The 18,328-nt window shown below is 41.1% G+C and overlaps 2 protein-coding genes across 3 annotated transcripts in view; both read right to left on the reverse strand.

The window, feature by feature from the left end:
* Positions 1 to 18,328, reverse strand: part of ptprub (protein tyrosine phosphatase receptor type Ub) — a 215,545-nt gene that overhangs the window by 163,164 nt on the left and 34,053 nt on the right. The gene's annotated exons all lie outside the window — the stretch shown is intronic.
* LOC146622622 (uncharacterized) lies at positions 9,712 to 13,034 on the reverse strand. The gene is made up of 9 exons (XM_085365284.1): positions 12,950 to 13,034; positions 12,504 to 12,650; positions 12,090 to 12,271; positions 11,710 to 11,846; positions 11,495 to 11,588; positions 10,898 to 11,230; positions 10,535 to 10,709; positions 10,321 to 10,445; positions 9,712 to 10,122 (listed from the first exon to the last, which is right to left on the reverse strand). The coding sequence occupies exons 1-9, from the start codon at positions 13,032 to 13,034 to the stop codon at positions 9,796 to 9,798; spliced, it is 1,605 nt and encodes a 534-aa protein (XP_085221410.1). The 3' UTR covers positions 9,712 to 9,795.

Raw genomic sequence — 18,328 nt, forward strand, 5'->3', positions numbered from 1 at the left:
TAAATTATCCTGACACAATATTGCGTTTCGCTTCTGTTATTATGGTACATTGACAAAAACATATACTTTTATTCACAGGATAAAACAGGTTTTTGTATCACTAATTGCCCAGTACGATTACAGCATACAGTATTGTTGTCACTGCTACATTTCTGTGATGCTACCAGAAATTATTTCCACTGCTAATTAATTACCGTTGAGCTTAAAGGTCTTATTAATAAACGGTTAACGAATGTGTATTTATGAAGATAATTTGTGAGACTGGTAAACTTATGATATGTACGATGGTCTTTCGTTCTACACGGTGCATTTCAAGGTCCTGCACCCATCCGTCGGTAAACTGTACCTGGGCTTGTTGCAGTGACCTGAAGTTACTAAAAACTTCATGAGTGCATGCACTCACTCCAAGAAGCGTATAATTATAAATATGAGCGTGGTGAAAGCTGGGCAGCACGCTAACGTCTTTTGTCCACTCTGTGTGCTCGTAAGGGTCTAAACCTTTCACTCCTTTGATTTTGTCCTCGTATCTTTTCTTTGATTTTTCATCAAGTCTGTCTTTGTACGGGCCGGGATTGTTCTCCTTCGTTTTGTACATAACTTTTTTGGGGGGGCAAAAAAAAACCAAGAAGGTATTGGAACCAGAGAATGAACGTTTTGCGGTGCTGCAAATGCTTGCATTTGATGCGGTACTTGGATTGTTTTGCCACGAGTTCCCAGCATGCAATGCGTGAAAGTCACGTGGTCTGTCAATCTCTATACTCAACCTACCAAACAAATCTTATCTTGAAACGAGAGGAGGAGAAGTGGTGCACTTTGTGAACTCCCAAAGATTCTGCATGATATAACATCCTAAAAACATGCTTATGCATGTATCACTGATCTGTTCTTTATCTTTAACATATCTTTAAGTTTTGTTCTTGTTTTTTAATCTGTGTGTTTGTTTCATGCCAAATCTGCAGTTTGGATGTCCTCCAAAGGCCATGACTTATCGGGAGAGATGCAAAATCCTCCCAAAGTAAAAGAGTTCAATGACGGTGTTAATCCGTGATAGCAGTAAAACAGTAAAACAGCACAAGTTGTGCTCTTGTTGACTCCATCCATCCGTCTTCTTCTGCTGATCCAATTCAGGGTCATCGGGGTGCTGGAGCCTTATCCTTGGTGTCATAGGGTTTGTCACAGAGCTAACTAAATTGTTCACATTCATAGCCACGGTCAAATTAGGATCACCAGTTAAACTTATATGCATATCTTTGGACTGTGGGAGGAAGCCGGAGTACCCGGAGAGCAGTCACGCAGGCACGGCGAGAACATGCAAACAGAAAAGCCTCAGCTGGCTCATAAATTCAAATCCAGGACCTCCTAGAGGTAACGATGCTAACCAATACACCCCTGTGCTTTGGCTAAGATATATTTGAATTATTTAATGACATGCCTGCAGTGTAGAATTGTGTCTGTGTCTATGCAAATCAACACTCATATCTCCACGATGGAGGGGAAAGTATTCAAGAGACTAGCACGTATCAGCTTTTTTGATTAATAAACAGAGATTTTAGGGTCTGATTGCATTTGATTTACATCTCACTGCAGGACACTCGATTGTTCTAAATGAGACAAGTTCAAATTAGCGAAAAACAAATAGAAATGAAGAGAATGTTAAGGCAGAAAATGCATTTAACTTAGCATGCAGATGCGCAGCCTTACATGACCTGTTTTAAACCGCAGCTAAGCTTACGTAATGATAACTGACAGAGCAACCGCCAGTGTGAATCTATCATATTAATAAAAGAAAGAAATCTGCCTGACAGCAAAACCCAAAGTGTTGACTGTAATTAGACTGCACAACATTCTTAGTTTGTTATAGGCTGAATACTATTTTAAGACGTCTGACGGCTGACTCCACAGATACTCAGACGAGGAGCATCGTCCCATTTCTGCCTGACATTTTAAGGGATTAGAAGTGGAGAGGGCTAGTTGCACCTGTGCTAGGGGAGCACGTGGGGGGGAGCCAAGAAGTATTTAAATCTACTTAAAAAAAGAAGTTAAGTATTTGTGTGGAGAGAGGGTCGTGTGCGAGCTGTGCGGCTGATTTGGAGAAAAGGATTGCACTGAAACGAGTCCTCAGACAGGTGCTCTGCCACGGCCCCCAGAAATGATATAAGAGGAGAAACTCAGTGCCTGGCACAGATTTTAATGGCAATAAGCAGGTGGAGGTGAAATACTCAGTTAAACATACAGGTAAACATATGTAATAAATCCTCCATATTTTATCTGAATGTTTTTGAGAAAGAAGCATCTATACGGCTATCTACTAACGATTTTACAGCGCAGTGTAAAATACATCTTATGGCTGCACAACTGATCATTGCAGGAGTCTATACCTGCAGTGATGCAAAATAAAGACGGGCCAAAAATGGCCAACAGCTTGCTCACTGTGGAGTCCTCTATTAGTGAATGAGAGACCGGGGGATTGATTTTGGACACAGCTGACAGTTCCTAGAAAGAAAAGAAAAGGAACAGGAGGAAAAAGCAAAGCAGGAAAGAAAGAAATTCAAAACAAATGAAACATCTGGCCCTATGTAAAGTGAAAGTGAGGGTTTCTTCTTCAGTTCCTGTAAAAAAAAAAAAATAAAATAAAAAATAGACAACCTGCTTCTCCAGATGGCTCCGTGCACTCAGATGATGATCCTATGGGGGATCTTATGAACAGCGTTGTCAGTCTGAATGACAACAGTGTCAACATGCACGGCGCTGAAGACAAATGGAAAACTGAATAATAAATGCTTGGGTAGGAGGGGGGAGTAAAAAGTCAAACTCCTCTAAAGGGGCATGCTTTTTCACCTTTTAATTCCTTCCTCCTCTCCTCCCCAGCCTCCACCTGCTCTCCACCACTTTCTGGGCTACCACCCAGCTAGCCGTCAGTGCCCACCTGATCGTCTCCTCGTATCCGGGCACCACGAGCACATGGTCTTTTGGCCTGCTGTGGACCAGTTTCCTGATGCAGCTGCCACCTGCCCATTCGTGTGGTGTTTTGCATCAATCTCACTGTGGCTGAGGCCAAAGCGGCCAGTCCAGTGCTCGCTCGTATACGCACGAGGAGTGTGCGCAAGTGCCTCAGTAAGCATTCATTTATATACGCTGCTGCTGCACGGAAACAAGGCGAACCGGCCGCCAGTCAAACAAAGATGGACATGTAGAGAAATGGGAATAGACGTGGCGCAATCACAGATGAGGATGTGCTTTCACATTCGATTCAGGCAGAGATGGCCAAAAAGACACCAAATAAACCTAATTCCCGACTTTCCTGGCTGCCGCGGCACATAAATCCTGCCCTCTGACTTCATTCTCAGCAGCATTCAATAGTTTATGGTTTCAAATCATCGCTTATATGCGTGGAATTTGACTGTTTTCTAAAATATTTGGCGACATCCACCCATCAGCTGTGACTCCTGCTTAAATCCTCAGAGAACACATGAAAAGTAAAAATTAGAGGCCAACTTCTTCATCAGCCTCCTAGAAGCACATGCCCCACATCAATCATCAGATGCATAATGAGAGGAGCAGCAACCTCAAATTAAAGCCAGGGTTGTTTTTATTTCACACTGTGTCTGATTTTTTTTTTTGACATAAAAAATAAGCACGTGTGAGCGTTCCTGCAGGTCTCCCGGGGGCTAATCAGTGAGGCTTTGACAGATCGTCTGCTCTCGACATCATGCAATGAGGGAAAAGGGAACACAGGTTCCTGCGCTAAGAGTTCCCGCATCTGGCTGGTTGTGTTAGCAACAAGATGAGGACTGTGACCGAGACCATGTTTCAGCCATGTTAGGCCAAGTGTAGATGGCAGGAACAAAGAGCCTTGTTTAAAGAGATTAGCTATGCCTCAGTCACTGCACTTTGAAGGCACACTCAAAGCTTCCTGTGTGGAAAATACTATTTTGAACAAATCTAAATTTCCATTCACTCCCCGTGCTTTGGAGTCAAATGTATCACACGTTACTAAGAACCCCATGGATTCACACCTGGACCTGCACATCTAAGGAAAATGTTTAAAAGCCTTATGTTAAAGAAGGAGAAGCAGCCTAATGCTGCTGATTTCATGGCAACAAAAAAACTGAAAACATGCATCAAAGTGCAACTGCAATTTGTGCTCTATTAAAATGCTGCAAATAAAAACTAAGCGTGCATGCTACACTGAGAGTTAGAGATAGGAGGAAGAAAGATCAGAGGTAATAGCACTGCCTACTGGAGCCCAGCCAGTCAGCAGGGGACAGTGTTTGAGGTGAGAATCCTGTGGGGAACAGAGAGAGGGAAGGCTGCCAAGACTTGCTGTTAGAAAGCTAATTAAACTATTGGCCCATTGTGAGGGAGGTGAGAGTTGAAGAATGGGCTCATGCTCACCCCGAGCAGCGGCTCTGTAGCTCGAGAGCAGCCGCACTCTCTGAGGGAAATTTTCCAGAGAGTTATACAAAAAAGGCAGACGAGGGCCTTTGGATGACGCCGCTCCGTCTCTCTGCTGATCATCTCTCCTTTCTCTGTTCGTGCACTCTCCGACTCAGCCTTCGTGGAGAAAAAGCAATTCCAGGGATCCTTCTGCAGCCTCAATCACTGTCCTGTGAGAGCAGTGATGAGTTCCTCATGTGTTCAGATATTAAAAGGGAAAACACAATAGGCCGCCACACAATAAATTCCGCACAAAATCGGCGGGTCGGGCTTACGCCGCGCCGACAAGCAGCGGTGCTGTGTGTGTAGCAGGCATCTGTGGCTTTACTCTCTTGTTTATTGGACTATGAAAGCGGGGGCGTCTAAAGGAGCCTCTGACTGACGGCAGCAGCTGTCTTTCTTTGAAGCTGTGGCACACAGGAGGCTGGAGACTAAGTGATTTGATGACATGGCTCCTTCTAATATTTACTTTACTAAACACTATTTAAATATGTCTAAAGCAAAGGGAAGGGGAAAAAAGCGCTTGCAAATGTTCAGCAGGAATGAGAGTTAATGGAAGCATCCACAGGTAGGTGCGCAATATATTTGTCAGACCTTTCTGCACAACATCAAGCTCAACATAAAAACACTCTGAGAGCAAACAGATGGGGCCCCTTTAGTCCACGCAAATCATTCCTCCCTTTGCTGTCCTAGTCACACATAAATGCTGTAATTCTGCCGCTGAAGAGATCCGAGAAAAAAATTGAAAGAAATCTGCAGTGTGAGGACGTTGTCCTGGCATATGTGCCAGACTGGTGGTGAGAGAGGCCTTCATTTGTTATATATGGCTGCCTGCCAAAAAAAGAAAAGAAAGAAAGAAAAAAGTAAGAGCAGTGTGCACGTATGTGGGCTCTGAGCGCCCATCCAAACATTTTTCTTCTTTAACTAAATGTTAGAGCTGAAGTGCTTTACCTTTGTGCACGAAAAGAAACGGATGGAAGGAGTGAAAGAAAAGCACCGTCAATATTTACCGTTTCCATTTCTAATGTGTCACGCCGCAAGCCCATATGGAAAATAAAGAGGATGTAGGAAACGTTTATGTTTTATAAACGCATTAAAATCACATTTAAAAAATCAACTAAAATATCACCTCTGACATGATTACATGAGCTCAGTGACGACATGTTGTTATCAGTGGATGGAAAACCCCTTTTATTATCTGTGCTAATGTTCGGGGTTACACTCTGCATTGACAGAGCCGCCACAGGAACCCGCACAGCCCTCAGTCTGCATCCTGCTGTATCTCAGTTGCAATTCTGCACTGGTTGATCAGCCTGGCTGATGGAAGACCTCCAGGCTATCTCCTCCCCGTACATTCAGCCACAGACGTGGGAGCCGTGCTGAAAAAAGGGAACTAGAGGCTTTGCAGAGGCTCCGGCTAACTGAGAAGTCAGGGAGGAGACGGGGGGGCTACACAGCTGTAGAGCAATTTCACTTTTACGCCGAGATAAGCCTGGATGTTTTATCACTGCTGGATTCACGTCATTTGTAACTGAAGTTTCCACTTAACATGCAATGATAAAGTGCCAGCTTAAGCCACGCATGTGAGATACATCTTTACTTACCAATTTATCTTAACGGAGCTATTTTTCATTTTTCTGCTTAAATTCATCTAAGATGACCCAGTTCTCTCAGTACTTGGAATTCTCTTTTGACTGTCGACAGCCAAAGACATCAAACACAAGTCAAATGCCCATCAAATATGTAGCATCAGCCAAATCACTGAAACATGACTGACTGGTGTGCTATTTGTCCTCCAAAAGCTAATAATTTCAAATGGCCACTTATTTTACATCATTTTTTTCTCCACCAAATCCTAAAGAACAAGATGTACTCAAAGGCAAACGCCGAGCGGAGATAACATGTTGTTCCTAAAATGTATATACACACCGAATAAAAGCTCTCTTTGCAACACCTTGTCTTGAGAGAGAGTCTTTTTCCACAGGACAGAAGTGCACCTCAAATAGATTTTTATGGCAGCGCCCTGTGAAAGGTTTTAGCTGCTTTCAAAGACCAATGCGATTTAGTAAAAGGTCACAAAATAATCCAATCCTTTCATGAGGTGTCTCCTTCAGATCCCCCCCCCCCCCCCCCCTTTTTTTTTTTTTGTTTTAAGTGCTGCACTTTTGTGTAATAATATCTTCCATGAAGCTGCAATCTTGGCTTTGGAAAGGTCTTGAAAGGGGAATTAAATTGTTGAGAGCACAGAAACACTACCACCCTGTAATCCTCAAGTGTCTGATACACAGCAAAATCTCCAGTGTTAATTCAACTCCTATAGTGTTAAAGTTAACACTTTTCCAGTGTTTATATAATTCTCACTGGTTTAGAGTTAAAGTAACACTTTGCAAAGTGTTATTATTTTAACTCCATTGTAGTGTTAAAAATATAACACCCATAGTGTTAGAATTTCACTCTGTATGGTGTGAAGTGTCTTCACTCAGAGTGTAACTACCTAACATTTATAGTGTTGTTTTAGGACACTGATAAGTGTTCACTTTTACACTGGCTTGGGTTAACTCTTTTCACTGAGGGTGTTACTACACAACAACTATGGTGTTATTTATGACACTTTTAAGTGTTTATTTTCACACTGGATTGTGTTGACTGTTTTCACTTAGAGTGTTATTCTGTAACTTTTACAGTGTTATTTTGGCACTTTAAAGTGACATATATGAGCTTTTAAATACTAGTCTGTATTAATTGTCTGAATACAAAAATGCATTAAAGTGCAATTACTGTATGACTACTGTGCTACATTCAGTGAAAATCCTTGTTAAGTCCCTTTACAGGATAAAAGGAGAAAACATAAAATTGGTCACATAAGCATTTTAATAAATATTAAATTCCAAGCACCATACAGCATACGTTCACAACAAAAATAATGGCACAATGTACAGACCATCATCATCACCATAAGCACTTTGCAAATCAAAGGGCTTGTATATTTCAATACAGTCTGCTTTAACAACATATTTTTCATCCATTTCAAACACTTTATAAGCATGGCAATGTTCACTGAAATTTTCAACCACAAGCTTCTGAACTATGAAGTAGGTGTGACTATTGACCAAAACTATTGTTTTTATTCTGCAAAACACCGGCATCTCATGTTCAGAACCACAACAAATGACCAATCCTGTTCTGTACTCAGTCCCATTAATGTTAACCCAATTAGCAGAGAAAGCCTCTTCTGCAACAGCAGGCAAGCCTAGGGAGATCATTTCACTATTTTCCTCACTATCAACATCAAATGATTTCAAGGGCCCATACTCAACATGGCTTAAAGGACATGTCTCCCACTTGTATGCTATGGATGTTTGATGTTTTTTGGCAAGTGACACTGTGATGTTCTTAAAGTTCTTAAGGGTGTCTTTGAACACCCTATGTTTAGCCTCACCTCTCATGCTCCATACATGCAATAATGGCCCAATTTTTCTGATGCAAGTTGGGTAGTGCAACATAAAGTGGTGTTTGGGAATCATGTTCCTACCTGGATACAACAATTTGAACAAGTCATGATGTTCCATTGTTAAATGTTTTAGAAGCACAGTCATGCCATGTGTAACAGATGGAGAGAATATGATGTTAATTATTTGCAACAATAGCAATAGCATAGTCCAGTTCTGATTTCCTTCTGGCACAATATCACCAAAAATTAAAGGAATGTTTCTTATCAGACAAAGAGTCTGAATGGAGTTAAGACCTATACTATTACCACTACTGTCTAAGTTCACCCTTGTTGGACGATTTTTGGTCTCCAAGTAGCCATAGTCAAAAGCATAGATCCGTGACAAAAGAGCAGGTTTCGGCAGAAAATTGTCTGACAGATATTCCAACAGTAACTTTATCTCATATTGTGCTACCCCTTCGAGAATATCATGCATAATGTCCAAGGAAAAGTTCTGGCAAACATGAAAGAATTGAAGAGTGTTCAGTGTAGAATTCTTTCTTAAGCCAAACACATGTAGCTTTTGAGGATCAGATTGCAACTCACTGCAGTGCATTTCAAAAAGTTCTTTCCCTCGTAAGATGATCTTTGGATCATCCTCAGTATACACACTCTGTGCATCCTGTTTTGCAATTAAACACAAACGACAAAAGTAACGTCCACTGAAAGACTCAACAAAACCCAAAATTGAGTGCATCCCCAAGTTGTCCCCAGTTATCTGACATATAGTGCCATGGACCTTTTCAGATGAGAAGGGTAAATCAATGCCATGGCTCTCCAAAAACTTTATGTCATCAATCAGAGGCTGTAAAATAGGATCAAAGCCGTATTTTTTCACATCTTCTGCATGAAACAATGCAACCAAATGAATGTTCATCAATGCAGAATTTAACTTTGGAGGCAGATTTCTGAGGACAAAATAGATTGCACCAACTTTGTGAACACCACGTTTGGAACCAAGTGGATTAGCAGTCTCAAAGTCATCATAATAAAGCTGAATTTGCAAAGAAGTCTGTGGTTTTGAAAACAATGGATGAGACTTATAGTAACTCCCATCACAAAAGTCTTCATATCTGTCTTCTTTTGATACACATAGTTTAGCAAGCAGCTCGCAAATATAAGAATTGCGACATATAAATTTGATTGTTTCCAAAATTGGAATGTACACAAAAGTGTCTTTTACTGGTACCTGGTCATAAGTGCCTGATTTTTTATTTAACCTTGTATCATAGCGTATTCCTAAAGTCTTTTCCACTGGATCCACAATTCCCCATTTTTCACGGAAATATGACTTTCTTTTAGCTTCAGTGTCGAACTTCTCAACTGGATTGTCAAAAGTCTCAAGACATTTTTCCACTGGAGATCTAACAGGATTTTCTGTTGGCACAACGTTCAGTACTTTATGTTTAAACTCACAGTGCAGTCCATCTGCAAAATCTTCCAAATCACAAACAAGTGATGACACAAAACTATTTGCCAAACCACTACCATTGAGTTTACCAATAATTTTAGTGCAAATTGCTTCAGAATTTTTTTTAATTCTTTGACCTGACCCATTGTTTTCAGAACACCCAACCTCTAGGCTCTGAGTAACACTTGTTCCTGCAACTGCTATGTCTGTATCTTGTAATCTGTCAAAATCAGCTTGAAATGACTCTGAGGGTTCTGCATCACCACTTTGACAACAATCTTCATCATGAACACTATTTAAATGTTTTTTTAAACCAGAATATGTAGTGAACTGACGGCTGCAACCATCTTGTGAACAAGCCAACTTAAATTTGGTGCTTGGATAAAAACTGTGACCTAGTCGCAAATGACTTATCAAAGCCTGACTGGTGCTATGCAGAGTTTGACAGATAAAACATTTAAACATGGTTCTCATTCAACATTTTGGCACGCAACTCACGAACACGTGGTGACTCATCTGTTGAGGTGGCATCAATGTTGAATATGGTGGTCTGCACAAAACTGTAGAGATGAACCAGTGACTCGTCGTAAGATAAGTTGAACACGTAGTGGGATTTGAAAAGTTCATCAAAAGCACTGAGTGAGCTGGTGGCTTGGCAGGGGATGAGCTGTTTGTCCACTGCGATGTAGAAGGTGTCAATGCTGTTCTGGGTTCGACCAACAGCGAGGATGTATGGTTGTTTACCATCTCTTGCTTGCAAGTGTTCATCAATGCTGCAGCATGACTAAAAACAAATGAGATATTGACATATAGGCCTAGCTTATACTTGCTGAGTATGAACCATTCATTCAGTTTGACATTATGTGCCTTGCTAACTTATTACAAAATACTAAGACACATACTTCATGGAGAGGAAAACTAAAAAGTGCAAAAACTGAAAAAGTGTTTTGTAGGATTTTAAAAAGTGAGACAACATATTTACCTTGTGAAAGTGCACCATTTTGTGTGCTGCATCAGTTGGACTTATTTTGGTTCTCCTCTTTCGTCCAGCTGTGGGTGGCAAAAGTTGAAGGAGTAGCAGCAGAGAGGCCATGTCACTGTCCCAGTCTGTGTATGGTTGAATTTATAAAACAATTTCAAAATGACAGGTAAAAATAAATATTATTAAAATCAAACAAGCATGGTGCGACGCCTACCATTTGCATCACTCTCTGTTGGTTTCTCAGCAGCTTTTATCAAACGACACAGGTCAGTTGACTGAGTCAGCTGTTTGGCTTCTTTAATAACCTTTGGCTTGAATGACATGTCCCACTTCTCAAGCAACTTGGTGGCTGTTTCAGCACCAAACAGCAGCAGGAAGTCTTGATTGACCTGTTCATCATACACACAGGACATAAAGACGGTGCTCAACATTGTTTACATTGCAATGTGATTTTGACCAATATGGGATATAGCCTGACTGGGATGACCAATGATCACATCTTTTACTGTTGCCATCCACATCAGCAAAACAAAAAAAAAAGGATTAACAGTTGAAAATATCAAGTGATTTGACTTACTAGTCCTTTGACATCCAAAAAGCGTGGAAATGTTTTGAAGACATCTGCAGTTCTTTGTGGATCATGCACCAGATCCTGGCGATGTTGGAACGTCATTTTCATCTTCTGAAATACACTTGCTTCATCAGGAGAGTGAACAAGAAATGAGATGGCCTCCTTGCAGGCATCTCCATCAAGTTGCTGAGGCAATGTGGTTGCTAATCTTCTGCGTTTAGGCCCTTGTTCTTGATGCACTGGGACTTCCTTCACTGGCCGTTTGGTTGTAGACCTGGACATGGTTTTGAGGCGCCACGCTACATATCCAGTGCCTTTCACTCCGTCGTAGAAATGCTCCTGTCACATTTAAACATAGATGAAAAATAAACATCAAATGCGATCTTACAGACTTTGCAGATTCAGCAAAAAGAAACCCAAGGACTATTATCATGTAACAGGTGCAATACATGTTAAACAACATCCACAATTTCAATACAGTTTTATGACAATAGTTATTACGAAAGAGGAATTAAGATTTCTCTTTTAAATCATTTAGCTGATGTAATTATTCCATGATGAAAACTAAATAATGTGCTGTTTTACAATCACTGCATGACTTACATAGCCGTTTGGAGAAAATGGATCCTTCAATGAGGGAAAGAGTGTAATTATTCCAAGGGCATATTTCTCCTTTTGCTTACGGGAGGGAATTCTGCTATAGAGGAAATACAATTGACAATGTTAAATCAGAAGTATGTGTCTTTACTGCAGTATACATTACAAGAATATTCCATATGGCCCATCTTTACTTTTTTATTAGGTACTATTACTCTTACCCATGTCTCTCAGTCATATCACTTGCCAATATGTTAACAAGCTGCCGCCGGGTGCGGTGGCTCAGTGAATTTTCGGCATTGTATTCTTCAAGAATTTCCTCTCCACCAGGTTTCCTAGTCAAGGCATTTTTAACCATCTGCTCATATAAAAGGGAAAATAATAACAATAAAAACTTGTTTGTCAGTAAAGGTGAAAGTTTAGAGGAATGTCAACAAACCTGTGAAAGACATATCTAGCAAGAAGCACTAACTTCTACTAACATTTTTTCATACAGGGCAAGTTGGGAACCACCATGTTTTGAATTTCAATTTGTATAACAATCTACAGTATAAATGGTGTCAACTCAAAAATACAAAAGACATTTTCTGTTCTCAATTACCTCTTTTGCAGCCTCTGACACAGAAACATTTGGTGCAGAACTGTCTTTGCTGGATCTACTGCGGCCTGCAGGAATGCCCTTTTCCCTGAGGTCACTGTCACTTGATGAAAGTGATATAGTGTCCGTGAGGGAAGATAATGTATCCGAGGAGGATGGTGTGGAATGAGCTAAAGGACAAAAATCTTTGGGAGAGATGATTTGGTTAACTTTCTTTAGGCTACTCCACAATGCCATTTATAACACAATTTCAATGTTCATGTTCAGACAACATTCTATACAAATATGACCCAGCCCTGTCCACTGTCATGTATATTGCATGAAGACAGGTCAATGTCATCTGCATCAAGAGCAAAAGAACTTGGCTCTACATTGAGTGGGCTATACTATGAAAATTTAAGTTATGATAACATTTACCTTCATCTGAAATCTTTTCACGTATTGTCAGGCATAGGTCTGGTTGGGCCTCCAGTAACTCCAGAAAAATGTCTTCTTCGACAGCTGTGTCAGTTTCATCGAAAATATCAAGGTCAGCAGCATCCGGAAGTCCAAACTTGGTTTTGGCTTTACAAAAAGATAAGCATAATGTCACCTAAAACGCCTGAAAAACTTTTTTAAAAACTAATTTTGACTTTTTTATTTAGCTAATATTTATTAACAGCTGTTTTACCTGTCTTTAAAATGGTTAAATTAGACAAATCTGCAGCAACAATATAGGCCTAGGCCTACTGCTCTGTACTGTTTTTAATGTCACACATTAAAATAAAATGTGTTAACATTTAATTCGTTTTTTAAATAGATGAGATGCAAACATGATGAACTGATACATGTGCAACAAATTTTGTTCTGCCAGGTTATCTTACCTTCACTGATGAATTCTAGATAAGTGAATCCTGCGTGCAATTTAATGTACTTCTTTACATTGAGGTATTTCACTTTCAGCAACATGTCTTACAACAGCACCTGGTGGAGAGAAGGGGGCACAGAATATTTTTTACCATATATTTAAACCATAGCTTAAGTGGCAACAAATCCGGACAACTTTAAGAAAATATTAGGCTATACATTGTGTGATGATCTGTGAAGGGGTGACAGACCACTTCAACCTCAGGAACATAATTTGGCTTCCCCCTGCGCACTAAAATAGCTGAACTTGGGTACACAGAAATAGCATCCAATGAATTATCCACCCATCCACATGTTTATAAGACGACAACGGCGATCTTCTCGTCTGCACGCAGGCTAGATACTTAGTTCTGCTATGTTGCGAGTAAATCGCTGTAGCCTACTTGGGGAAAAGCATCTCTGTTTAAACCATGTCAGGATGATAATCCACATAAAATTTCCTGTTGAACGCACACCTGCCTTCATCATGCTTTCACTTATGACAACAAATATCCCTTATACTGTAAATTAATGAGTGCAAGTCTTACATTTATATCGGGAGTTTCTGACACATGCACAGCCGTCTGGCTAGTTGCTACTTTGTGGTGGTTGTTTTGTGACTAGGATTATCAGTGGAGGCGACGTCAACGACCCTCAGTCGTTATACCGCTTTGTCTTAAACACTGGATGGTAGCCTATTTCACTAAAACTGTAGAAAAGGGGAAAATGTTCCCTTAGATTAGGCCTACTACAACATGTATGATATATCCTAACCGTTAGCAAGCAATCCATGCACAAACGCAGCGCGCCTTGCTTGGTCACTAACATCTAACAGAATTCCATAACCCCCTGCCACTTCAAAGATTTGTAGGCTAGGCTACTGCTAAACTCGCTGGTAGCACGTGTAATTAGCCTATCTTGACGCTTTCCAAAACTTGACTTGAACGTCTCCATGTGATTGTTTAGTTCACTTTTAAATAGGATATTTCTGAGGCGAATGTTCGCTTCCCTTAAAAGCAGTGGGCTAAACGCATTTGTCTTAGCTGCCAGCTAGGCTACCACAAATTCAAATTTTAACATTACATTTAACATATCCAGAGGATAGCTAACTCCTCCCTCGTTTCATTTAATAAGCATTGAACACTGGAAAGCATTTCTCTTATGACATTAGAACTAACTAGAATTGAGAATTATATTGAGCACGCATTTATTTTCGCTGCAATATTAACTTGTTATAGAGGATAGTTTAGCTACCTAAGCTAACGAATCCCATCTCTTACCGCAGATGAATACACTCCACATTAGGAAAATATTGCATGCTTCTGATAAATAATGTTATAGGCTAGTTAGTTACAATATTTAATAATGATAAAATAACATAGGTCTTGTTGTATAGTTCTTACCTGAACAACCTCCTCGATCTTGACAGCAAACTTCTGGCGGACTCCTCATGCCCATGAGCGCGAAAAACCCGGATGTGGAAATCAACTCCAAATGAGTGTTATAGTATTGACTCTGAAATAACTCCGGCTACAGAGCTTTTTCAGCACCGTTAGTGTTACTGTAACTCTCAAACCAACACTTTTCAACTCGAAATTTTTAACACCAGTAATTTTAACTCACATCAACACTTCGGATTTTGCTGTGTAGTTTAATTTGCCTTCAAGTACAGTCATTCAATTTGTGCGCCATGCTACACAGTTATAATCTATACTTTCAGTGATGAGTGTTTTTCAAGCTTAACAAGATACTGACAGCATCCAGGGAGCCATTTTAATTCTAGTCTTCACATTGGGACTTTTATAGCCTCATTACTCAGCCAAAGTAAAATAAGTTAAGGGTCTTAATCAGGGATCAAGCAGTTTGAGACCTCTCACTGAGAAGATTAAAGGTGAAAATACCCTGGGACACCTGTCATTAGACTGGAGTGGGGGGCTGAGTGGGTTTTTATAAGGCTGCTTTTCTCTAATATCCTGCTCCCATCATCCGATTGTCTTCCATAGTGGTGGAGAATCCCTGCTGGGACACTTCACTTCACATTTCCTCAGCACCAGACTGACAAGCGTACGCCCAGGAAGGTCCTCTAAAAGACGGATTCATCTCCTAATTATAAAACCTGACTATGCTGAAATCGCACTGCTATTATTGAAACCGTAAAGAAAACAGCTAAACATCTCATCGGCCTAATTATGGCTGTCAGAGAAAAGAACCTATAGACGAGGGCTGGCTCGATAGCAAAGAAGAAAAGAAGATTTCTAAAAGCCTTACGGCATCTCGCTAAAAATACATTCACTTTTTCAGTCATGAAATCAAAAGTTCTTCTTGTCAGAATCTCTCTAACAGGCTTCTTCTTTGGGTGGGGGGTAGACAACTGCTCAGATTGGTGAAAACAAGCACCAACTGGATCTCTCTAGATGGCATCACGGACTGAGTGAGCATCCATTTTATTACCACTGCACACAGAAGGATGCAGAGCGATAGGCTCCCATTGTGAAGTCTGCGGACTGAGATGTTTCCATCATGATGCCCTCTGACAACATAATTATGCATTGTATCTCACTTCGCACGGCTCGCCAAACCACATCAGCAACAGCTCAGGGTCCAGTAGCACAGCAGCGGCGGCGGTGGTGGAAAAGCTGAGGGATGCAGGGGGAGGAGGGGAGGAGGTTTGAAGCTCAGACCCTGGAGCTAAGCAAATGCAACGCAGTGGCAGAAGATTGGAGTCCAGACACAGAGGGGCTGAAAAGGGATGTCAAAGGAGTGGCAGTGGTCTTTCACTTTGCATCAACGTCAGATTAAGGGCACTGGCAAGAAGAGCAGGAAGCTGAGACACCGAGGGGCAAGGGTGGCAAAGGAGTGTGAGGAGCAGGAAAAGAGAGTGTTAATCCTTAAGCTAGCGCTGCCATGGAGCATAACACGAAAGTCACTTTAAGGACTCGAACCACGATGGAGGACGATGACAAGAGATCTCTCTCACACAAAAGCAGAAATACAGGCGTGTGCTGTAAACCAAAAGATATTACTTACTCAAGTAGCGACACTTGACTGGAAACACACGTTTGAAACATATTTTTTTAAAAGAGCGTGAGCGTGCACCAACTCACCCTTCACCGATTAAACCGACACAGGTTTGGTTAATTCATCATTCAAACAGACTTTCTCCTTTTGTGGGGTGGCTGTAGCTCAGGTGGTAGAGCAGGTCACCCACTGACCAGACTAACCAGAAGGTTTGTGGTTCAATCCCAGTCTGCTCCGGTCTGCATGCCAAATATACTTGGGCAAGATAATAACCCCATGTTGCTCTCCATCGGAGTGTGAATGTGTATGAATGATAGAGCTGAAGTGCTTGTGTGAATGAAGTAGTTGTATAAAGCTCAGCTCAGACAGAGTCAAAAAGTGCTTTATAAGAACCAGTCTATTTACCATCTTGTAACTGCAACACTGTCACATTTTTTCTTGTGAGAATGACAGGAGGAGTCCAACTGAGTTTAAATGAAAGCCTAAATAAGGTATGCAACCACATCCACACAAATCAGTTGCTCGATTTCACTTTTTGCAACAATCAGCACAAGAAATTTCAGGATGAATGATTCAGTGCTAAGAAACCAAGGAAAGACATCCAACCAATCAAAGTGTAGCTCAGCACTGATGGCAGATGGCAACTTCCAGTATTTCCCTGTTTGCAAATGTGTTTTATCACTTTTTTTCTTTTTATTTCTTAAAAAGTGATCGAGACATATTTCATGAAATGTTCTGTCTCAATATTGCAGAGGTTATATCCAATATAGAAGTGTGATAACGCAGCGGATGAGAGACTCCCTTCTCTATAATCGCGTGCCTCCCGCTGTACAAAACAATGTGTCTGCACTTGCGCTCCTCTGGGTTCTTTTCACCACTTTGTCTTCAAGAAAATGGACACGGAAAAAAATCCAAACGGTGACACAATACCAAATAAAACATACAGGGTGGGCCTTTGAAATATATGCATTTGGGTTTTTTTATCCATCCCAGATGAGACAGCAAAGATTTGCCGCACCACGCTGCAAATGATCCCCTTTAACTCTCCGAGGTCATCGCTGTAGAAGTCCAGGTGACCCGTGGGTCCTTCCGCAGCCAACGGGGATGCAAGGTAAACCGGGCGGGGGCTTGAAAAGTGGCTCCTCAAATCTCCACCTTCATTAATCACACTTTGCATGCCCACGGCCCACAGAGCAGTGTGACAGTGACAGCGCTGAGAATGATTAATACTTAATGCAGCGTTTAAGAGAATGATTTATGCCATCTGTTAGTGGATGACATGCTGCAGAAGTTGGCTTCAGCACTAACACACACTTGTCAGCAAGGATTAGGAGAATGATACATAACTTAATCTCAGGAGCAGCAGGTCACCTCCAAAATTAGGCTGATTCTGGACCATGAACACAAGGAGGAGAGGTGGGTGTTAGGGGAGGATATACAGGGGTGGATGTGCATAACCCCAGCGAGAAATTAATTGGAGCTGGTCAGAAACGGTCCAGCGTAATCAGGCACTGTGTTCATTCAGTATTAACCCCTAACATGCAACGGACTGTTAGTTGTTCATTACGATCTCTAACCATACATCCATCCATTTCCTGCTAATTATCGGTGAGTGTGGTACTGAGTGGTACGGTTGTCCGTGTTCGTGTCCTCCAGCCTGTCCTGGGAGCTTCTGAGGCATTTACAGAGCAGACAGGGAACATACTCCCTACAAAAATAGAAAAAAAAACCCTCTGACTTATAACCGATCCCAATGAAACGGAGCACCGGCTCTGCTGGAAGCTCCGAGTGTCCTCATGCTTCATTCTGTGGCTAATGGAAATTTTATTCATGATCTAAAGTTGGGTTTTGATGAACAGTTCACTCACTGACAGTAGTGTTGCTATGCATATGGGTACAAAATTAGGTAATTTCAGACCTTAATTATCCCCCCCCCCCAAGTAACTGTGCTTATCCATTTAGTTTATGACGCAGGGAAACAGTTGGCGATAGTGCTAACAATGTGGTGCTGAAAAGTAGAAAATTACTGAGTGCCGCTACTCTCTGTAATTCTATAATGATTTGACTTCACCATCAAAAAAAGCTTCTGGAGTTAGAAAATTTAACAGAAGAAACCACAAGCGCCTAAGATTGCCAGTTACAATCACCATGTGGCAGCGTTCTGATCCCAGATACAGTCACATGTCACCTTGTGGTTATATCTTAACCTAAAAATCTAGAGTAATACTTCTGGTAAGTTTATCTAAGCTTGTGGAGACAAGAAAAAAAGGTCAGCTGAGAGCTTTACCTTCAGACTGTGTTCCCTACTTCCACGAAAAGTCCAGTGCAAAGTGTCTACA

Source organism: Diplotaxodon limnothrissa, linkage group LG11, assembly GCF_057381915.1.
Source record: "Diplotaxodon limnothrissa isolate DT_005_m linkage group LG11, D_limnothrissa_male_GT1.1, whole genome shotgun sequence".
Taxonomy (NCBI): Eukaryota; Metazoa; Chordata; class Actinopteri; order Cichliformes; family Cichlidae; genus Diplotaxodon; species Diplotaxodon limnothrissa.

Coding starts and splice junctions, on each gene's coding strand:
- LOC146622622 (XM_085365284.1), bottom strand. CDS start 13,034: ATGTTGCTGAAAGTGAAATACCTCAATGTAAAGAAGTACATTAAATTG. Junction 11,847..12,089: donor TGTCAGAGGCTGCAAAAGAG/GTAATTGAGAAC, acceptor TTATATGAGCAG/ATGGTTAAAAATGCCTTGAC. Junction 10,123..10,320: donor AAATGGTGCACTTTCACAAG/GTAAATATGTTG, acceptor ATTTGTTTTTAG/TCATGCTGCAGCATTGATGA.